General features: G+C 41.8%; 1 protein-coding gene across 4 annotated transcripts in view; it reads left to right on the plus strand.

Moving 5' to 3' along the window:
• ECI2 (enoyl-CoA delta isomerase 2) overlaps window positions 1-2,584 on the plus strand; it is a 33,234-nt gene extending 30,650 nt beyond the window's left edge. For 3 of the 4 annotated variants that reach the window (XM_009279180.2, XM_009279181.2, XM_009279179.2), the window contains 2 exons: window positions 1,071-1,214; window positions 2,044-2,584. In XM_009279180.2, the coding sequence (XP_009277455.1) occupies window positions 1,071-1,214; window positions 2,044-2,199 (300 nt within the window). In that variant the 3' untranslated portion in view covers window positions 2,200-2,584. The remainder of the gene's footprint in view (window positions 1-1,070; window positions 1,215-2,043) is intronic. The other variant, XM_009279182.2, reaches the window with a different exon arrangement.
• Window positions 2,585-8,747: the final 6,163 nt, after the last annotated feature.

Raw genomic sequence — 8,747 nt, forward strand, 5'->3', positions numbered from 1 at the left:
TTAGAATGGCATAACTCCCTTTCTAATTCTTTTGATAATCCCACAAAAAACTGGATAGTTTCAAATACTTATCTGATATTATTGTCTGCGTTAATATAATGTATTTTTGTTGAGCAGGGTTTAAATCTGTAAGGAGTAGAGCAAGTGCTTCATAAACATCCAAGTATCAAGGCTAGTCTATTCAGTGACATATAACCTACTAGTACATGTTCTAGCAATCTTGGAGTTACTGCAGGAAGTGAACAAACACATTTATGATTTGGTAATGTCAGGTGACAACCTTGGAGCTCTGCTCAAAAAGGCACGTAGACTCTTGGTGAACAATAGGAGCTGGAGGCCAGTCACTAGTGGCGTAGCCCAGGAGTTGATACTGGGTCTAATACTTATTTAACCTCTTCATTATGGCCTGGATGATGGGACTGAGTACACCCTCAGCAGATGATACAAAACTGGGAGAAATGGTTGACACACTAGATGCGTTGCCATTCAAAGGGACCTGGACAGGCTGGAGAATTGGAGAATCTCATAGACTTCAGCAAAGGAAAAGGCAAAGTCCTGTACCTGGGAAGAAATGATCCCATGCACCAGTGCATGCTGGGGGCTTACTGGCTGGAAAGCAGCTTTGCAGAGAAGGACTTGTGTGTCCTGGTGGACAGCAAGTTGCCCGCGAGCCAGCAACGCACCCTTGCAGCAGAGAAGACCCAACGGTATCCTGGGTTGTATTAGATGGAGCGTTGCCAGCAGGTTGAGGGGGGAGGTGATTCTTCCCTCTGCTCAACACTGCTGAGACCACAGCTGGAGTGCAGAGATGCTGTGAAGTCGTCATCCTTGGAGAAGTGTCTTCATCCTTGGAGATACTCAAAACCCAACAGGACACAGTCCTGGGCAGCCTGCTCCAGCTGACCCTGCTTGAGCAGGGAGTTTGAACTAGGCAGTGTCTGGAGGTCCCTTCCAACCTCATCTATTCTGTGTTCTTTTCAGAGGGCAGACTTGGAAGCTTGTACCTTTCCTCTCAGATGACTCAAGTCTTGTGTCTCGTTGAATCACACTTTCTACTTTTCTTTATATAGGCAAATGAGATTTTGCTTTTCAATAAAAAGCTGACTGCAGCAGAAGCCTGTGCCCAGGGACTTGTGACTGAAGTCTTCCCCGACAGGACTTTTCAGAAGGAAGTTTGGGCAAGATTAGAAGCTTATGCAAGCCTCCCCAAAAACGTCAGTATTTCAAATTTTTCTCCACCTTGTAAGCCTGTAGCATTCCTAATCCTCCTGCCAAACCTATCCTGTTACTGGGTTTCTCTTCATCCTTAATTGAAATAACAAGGCTCAATATATCTTCCTTCCTTCAAGCACAGATCTGTCCCTGTTCCTCTGCTGCTGTGGAACAGATACCTCTCTTCTACCCTGGCTAATTCTAAGACAGTGCGCTGTACACAGAGATTCAGTGGCTGAAGAGCCTTAAAAACTAACTAATTAATCCACTTGCAGTCTCCGTGTGCGTGCCTTGGATGCCTTCTCTTAGATCTTTATTTTGACAATAGTTTAGGTTCAAGAGCCTTACCACTGGTTCTACAATATTAATTGTACTGTGTGCACTGTGGGTGCTCAAGATGATGCTGGGTGGCTTTACTTTTTGCTGAATTCAGTCATCCTGCTCACTTAGCTTAGGTTTTGCAAAACTACTTGAGTCACAATGGTACTATGTTACATTGGACAAGAGGAGACACTCGTGCCAACTGCTGATAACGTAGGTTGCATTTGGCACTGCAGACAGTTGAACGGGTTTCGCTTCTTATGCCCATCTACTCTGATTATCAACACTTAGCGGACTGCTGTTTCGCTTCCCATGAACCTCCTCCGCCTTATTAGCAGTCTTAGTAATTAAATGCAATAATTACTTCCAGTGAAAAGATTGACTAAAAGCTAAGTAGTACAATGTTAATACAACTCTTTGAATTCCAGTGTGTTTATCGTGCTATTTTCCGAAACATTAAATTAAGGTATGGAAAACAAACTTCCTAATGTTCCTCTCTTTCTCCTCCAGTCCTTGGCAGTGTCAAAGCAACTGTTACGAAGTATGGAAAAGGAGAAGCTCCATGCAGTCAACAGTAAAGAGTGTGAAGTCCTGAAGGAGAGGTGGTTATCTGATGAATGTGTAAATGCTATTATGAGCTTCTTTCAGAAGAAATCAAAACTCTAATCTTCACCAGTAGAATAATTCACCTTCTGGCAATAGCTTAATCTGCCCTTATTGTTAGTAAACTTTCTCCTCAAATAATTCTTATACCTTCTGTTGTGGTATATTTCTGTTCTGAGTACTGGCTTAAAACTGGTTCATAAAATTAATACCGTGTTATGTGCCTTGGATCCATTATGGATGTTTAGGTGGGGGAAAAAAGGTTCATTATTCTGTAGGCAGCAGTGATGTCTCTGAATAATACTAAAGCAGATTGTCTTCCAAAAGAAGCAACAGATTCAATAGCACCGTATTTTGATAGCTCTTCAATAAATGTCTTATGAGTGATTCTTTTTATTCATCTGTGGGGAAGGAAATACTGTATTAATGAAAAATAAATAGAAGTATTTAATTACTGTTGTGTTGATTCTTACTCCTTCTGTTAAACATCCTCAGTGAGAGGGAAAGTAGTTCCTGGAGGTGTATTAATATAATACTTACAAAAAGTATTCACTTAATGAACTTGAAGATTCTTAAAGATGTTTGTGAGCTTTATGGTTCTAACCTTAAATATATTTTTCCATGTGAGCTCTATGGTTCTAACCTTAAATATATTTTTCCACAAATTGCTTCATGTTGCTCTTTTTCTGTGAAAAATCCCATTAAAGATAGTATGACCTTTTACTGTAACCATTTTGGAGTTAAATTAACAATGCAATTCTCTTTCAACAGAAAATTTCTCCACTGTTCGTGGATGTCTTTGGGTAGAGAGTGTACCAGGCACTGCAGAGGACAGGGTCAGGCTGCTGGAAGTAGGTAGGCATTTAGCTCAGGCCAATGAAAGGAAATTGTGGAGAAGCAGCAGTTACTCATCAAGAAAAGCCTCTCAATGATGAGGAGCTGATTTTTTTTTTTTTTATTTTTTTACAACAAAGCTATCTTTAATTTCAGTGCTCTAGACTCTGATCACAAGAGTGTTGATGGTGAGAAACCCAAAAGGTGGCACTCTGATCCTGGCTGCTGCAGGTGCCTACGGGCAATGCAGAGGGAGGCTGGCATAGGTGCAGCAGAGGTTGAGGTGGGTGCCTGTTTCTCGTCTGGATGCAAGTGCCAGAGAACCAGGGCGCAGCACAGGGATGGGAACTGCTGGAGCAGAGCAGCAAGCTGTCAGAAATGGATGGCTTTGGCTGCCACCAGTGCGCCTTGGCCAAGACTTGCGGTGCTGCTGTTGGAAAGTCACCTGTGCCTGGGCAGCATGGATGTGCAGGATGGCTGCTCGGCAGTGTCACCACCGCCTCACATGGTAAGCAGGTCTTAATATCCAGACTTTGCCTCCAATGTGGTACCTGGCCCTTGGGATTTAACTGCTGAGAAAGAAGGTAAATGGGGTCAGAGAAAAAGAAAATGAGAAGCATGGGTATGCATCACTCAGCTATGCTACAGCAGTTAAATTTGATGTTAAGTAGTATTAAATGTATTTAGGGTCCTCCTTAACCCTCTGTGAGAGTTGATGCTGCCACATAGGATAACCAGCAAAAACAAGTCTGCTGTCACACACAGGATGGCAGAAGCAGGGCTGACAGAAACACGGGGAGAGTGAAGCAGTAGAGAGGTACAGGGGAGAAGGAGAGGGTAAATCTGCCAGGGTGACCTGAGGCCAGCCTTGGACCCAGCTGACGGGAAAGAGGGAAACCAAAATAATTTCCTGTTGCCATGGAAAAGGGCCGGGGAGGGCATGCTTCCAGCAGATGTGAAACAGCCAAGGGGTGGTGGGACTCTTTCGCCTTCCCTCCCAGCGCCCAGAGAGGGGGTGTGACCCCAGGGCCCAAGGCATGGCGGCGGGAGGAGGGACGTCTCTGCGGGGCGACATGCATGGGCAACATCCCAGGGCCAGTGCAATGGTGGGAACTGAGGCGTGGCTGAGGCCCAGGGGATGGTGGCAGGAGAGGCAATGAAAGAAGAAGCTGAGGTGGAGACCCAGGTGCTGCCAGCATGCTAGGCAGGCTCAGGGCTACCATGGTGCCCCAGCCCCATGAGGCAGCAGCCTCTGCTATCCCACCCAGGTGCATCCTGCTGTGGAGAGGGCAGCCATTGGGCTTCTGGCAAGGAACCATGCTGCGAATCTGGGCAGGTGTTGCCGGGGCACCCCAAGGTGTGAGGCTGGGTGCTGGCTGCAAAATGGCGGCAGCTGTGTGGGGCAAGGAGGAGGCCAAGAACTGTGGCCCTGGCCCAGGGCAGCCCCTGGGCTTGGGGCTGCACAGGGAACGTGCCTTCAGGACTGGAGGATGAAACATGGCTTTGTCTTGCTAAGGCTTTTGTGGCTGGTATGTTTCCCCCCCTCCCATGTTGCTCACATGAGCCTGAAACTCTTTCTGTGGAGTTTTTATGGCACTGTGGTGGTAGTATAGTGGTGGCCATTGTTGACATAGCCAGGGATAAACAGTTGTTCAGTCTTTTGAAAGCTCTTTATCAGCGATAACGTTTAGTAGATTTAATAGTGCATGAGTTATGTCATCAAGTATAGTTTGTGTGTGTGATGTGTTTGCTTTCCTCAAGGAAAAATGCAGCCATTGATGATCTGTTGATGGATGAAATAGCAGAAACAGGGTTTCCTTGATGAGTAGATGCCAGCATACCACTTACAGCAATGGGAGATGAACCATTACTGGTTGTGAATGAATTAGATCTGCTGAAATATTTTTTCCTGTTCTGACTCTCTGAGTAATGAGAATAAATCAACATTGCTTCTCGGGAATGAAACTCCTGCGTGTTTTTAGTTAAAGTTAAATCATTGTCTCAGATCACTTACAAAGTTCACTTCATGAGTGTTTTGTGAACAAAATAATTTGTTTCTGATTAGCAGCATCTTTAGTAATTTTTACAAATTTTATAGGTGTCTGGTACTAAGAACAACAAAACAAGTCTGATGAATCTCTTCAAACAATTTCTATTTACTTCATACAACAAATTAGCAACTTTAGATAGTTTCTTCTGAAATAAGGTCACTTATTAATGATGTTTATTATAATGGGATTGTGAGGATTGCATCAAATGCTCCTGAATGTTCTTTATGTTCCCTTCAAGGTATCACCGTTGGGTGGTGTATATCTTGCTAACACGGGGGTGCAATGTACAATAGGATTCAGGTCACACTTGGCACAATCATACACTTGCTTAATAATCTGCCTCCATGTTTGTGTAGAATCACAGGTAAATAATCAAATAGATCACACAGATATACCAATGGCAAGATATCTGCACCTAGTTTCAGAAAATAAGGTGTTCTAAGCTTACACTGGATAAAGACCTGCAACATTCATTGATTATATTCATTACAGTTACTGCTAATACAACACCTGTTTGACTAAAAGCAGGTTTGAGACCAGCAATTAGAAATCCAAAGTCTGTCAAAACCACAAAACTCTGCATACAAGGGCATTGTGAAACTTTACTGATACACTCCATGTTTTTATCATAAATGATTCAGTATTTTCAGGCTGCATCATGATGCTGGCTTTTGTTTCTAATATTGGATTTACAGTTCAGTTGTAAATATCCCATAACAACTCTGCTGTGTTAAAGTGCCTCTCCCTTGTTCCAGCTGAATGTGAACATGTCCATGAGGGTAATGCAGTAGATCTCATATCTAAACAAGGACTTTTAAGTTTTTCAAACAAGCTACAATTTACGATGAAAAACTCTAAACCACGGCCATTCTTAAAAGGTTTCCTCCGTCTATAACCTTCCCTAGATACTTAGGGACAGACAGCTACACACGTTATATAATCTTCTTGTAGTAACTAAGCAAAATACTGTCATTCACAAAATTTTCTTGGAGGATTAGTTTTCCTCTTTGGTTTGCAACTCAGCAAACTTGAAAACGCACTCCGTATTGCCTGTAACAAGTGAAACAGTATCAATACATTTTAGTCCTAAGTGGAAGGTGGAATAGGTCTAGAATGCAACGTCTGAAACCTGGGAAAGAAAACGCAAAACCAAATCCTTTTGTGACTTATTAACCACTTCTCCATTCAATATGATCAAGATGCGTACAGTTGAAAGCAGTTCGTATAGTGTGTTTAACATGATACTGCTTTAATTAACTAGCTGCAGTCAACCACGCGTGTGATGACAGTTCAGCAGCTTCTCACCGAGAAGGGTGCGCAGCACAAGATGACGAGTAACAGAACTGGCAGCAAAGCCTGCAGAGCTTTGCAAGGCGATCAGTTCGGGGCTTGCAGGGGGCTGGAGCAAAAAGGCTAAGATTGCTATTGTCATATTTTCTGAAACTTTGGGATTAAAATATAAATCTGTACGACTGAAAATTCAATAGTAGCTCATCAGGCAGTAGCTACTGTCTGGATCAAAGGGTTTTTTTTCCTCTTCTGACAGAAAATGCCCAGACTCTCCTCAGACCTTCTCTCATCGCCACCCACAGGTCAGGTTGAGAGCTGGTAGGACACCGATGAGGACCTCGTATCTATTAGTCTGCCACAAGTGGGTACAGGTGAGAAGCGTCATTTGAAGGAGTGCCAAGCTGCATGCAGATGGTTGGTCACAGCACAGCTGCAGAGGGACTGCGGCGCAGTGTTTGTCCCTACATGAATCCTTCTGCTGTCCCAGGGGTGCCCTGAGCTCTGCACTCCAGGCCGAGGTGTTCTTTTCCGGGCCTTGCAAACCTCATGAACCAGCACTTTTCATGAGTGCAAAGTTTACATGCACCTATATTATGTTAGAGACATAGTGTGCTAAGAATATAAACAAAACATGTAGGAAGATGTCCTTTGTCAGAGTGGTTAGTGTAGCACAAAAAGTGGAAAATTTTTCTGGCACATAGCTTTTCTTTCATGTGTCCTCAAAAGCAGACTTCTTCTCTCCGACTATGGTAGTTAGCTTTATAGAAGTTATTTCTTCCTACCTAAAATCCCCATCTTGTTCAAATGCAGATGCAACATTTGAGGTATGTTGTTAAAATCCAAGTTCAGCTCACTGAAACTAACAGATACATGCTTGTAACAGGTTAAAACTTTCTAGTAAATGATCAAAGAAAAAAAGTAAGTGATAATTTCTGAGAAGTGTTTTCACATGCACTATATCCCAAATTGGTTTGTTCTTTTTGCAGGACTCTTGCAGACTTCCAGTGGACCTACTGCTAGATTTAAGGTAATCTGAGAATAAGTGTAGCACAACACAGGTGGACTTAATTGCCAGATAAATTAGGTATCCTGTTTAATTTTGTATTCCTTGTGCTCATTCTGAAACGTATTTCTGATATTTAAACAAAACTGTTATCCTTACATTAGCTAACTCAAAATATCAGCGAAGAAGGAAAGTTTCATGCCTGGAAGAAGACGCGTAATGAAGGCAAAATTTCTGTGAGCAGGTAAAATAATGTTTTAATAGTTATATCAAATTAAATTGAGTAGTTAATGTCATAGCCATCCAGCCAGGCTGAACAGGTGAGAGCAATGCATGCAAAGACATGTTAGCACTCTGTAGAATTAAATGTCAATGGGTAATTATCAGCTTATATCTTTTTTAATTGGAGCGCTCAAAGGGCTTTTATTAACTGATGTAAATTTGTTTTCATTAAAGTTATGGAAGGGCACTGGGGAGGTAACAAACAGTATGTTCAAGTAAAAGCCTTTAGTCTCTTCTAGAGCGTGTCATTTTGTACTATAGTTACACCCTGAGGATGCTTGTAGATAGCTAAGTATACAGTTCATTAACTCCATTATTAGTGTAATTTCTTCAGTAGATTCTCTGTATACTCTGTCTGATGCTGGTTTTCATTATTAAAGGGGTAGCATACAGCAGAGAGGGAGATTTTTGTTTGGCTGTTTTTCTTTTATTGCTACTGGGCTTTCTCTTCCAATTTAGTTAAGACCCCAGAACTGTAAGAACCACGTCAGTACTTTCGATTACAAACAACATTTCTTATGCACCACGTGTTCTAGTGGATAGGAAATGTTTATGCAGATTGAAAACTTCAACCTGAACTTTGAATAATTCACTTACCTTGTTTTCCCTAAACGTATATGTAAATAAACTGATGGTATCTCCAGTTTGTACCCCTCATGATAGTATATGTTCACCTTAATTAACCTTTTGTGATGGGTAGGTTTTCATATTTTTCAGCCAGTGAAATATCAATTGCAAATGTATTTTTTACCTGGCATTTTAGATAACTGATCTTACAGATATGAAATAATGGAATTCTTTACCTATTGATATGAAGGTTAATTTAAAAATCTGGAAAAGATTTGCATAGATAAAGAAAATTTAGAAATGTAAGTACTTACAGAAATTCCGTGGAGTTTGTAACAACATACCTAAAAGAAGAAACAATCTGTAAGTTGTTACAATTTGCATTGATTAAAGGGATATTTTTGCTGTCTCTCAGCACTGCTGAATATTGTTGGGGTTTTTTTTTGACTTAGAAATGTTACTTACAGAAATTCCGTGGAGTTTGTAACAACTAAAAGAAGAAACAATCTGTAAGTTGTTACAATTTGCATTGCATTAAGGGATATTTTTGCTGTCTCTCAGCACTGCTGAATATTGTTTGGGGT

Source organism: Aptenodytes forsteri, unplaced genomic scaffold, assembly GCF_000699145.1.
Source record: "Aptenodytes forsteri isolate BGI_AS27 unplaced genomic scaffold, ASM69914v1 Scaffold81, whole genome shotgun sequence".
Lineage (NCBI taxonomy): Eukaryota > Metazoa > Chordata > Aves > Sphenisciformes > Spheniscidae > Aptenodytes > Aptenodytes forsteri.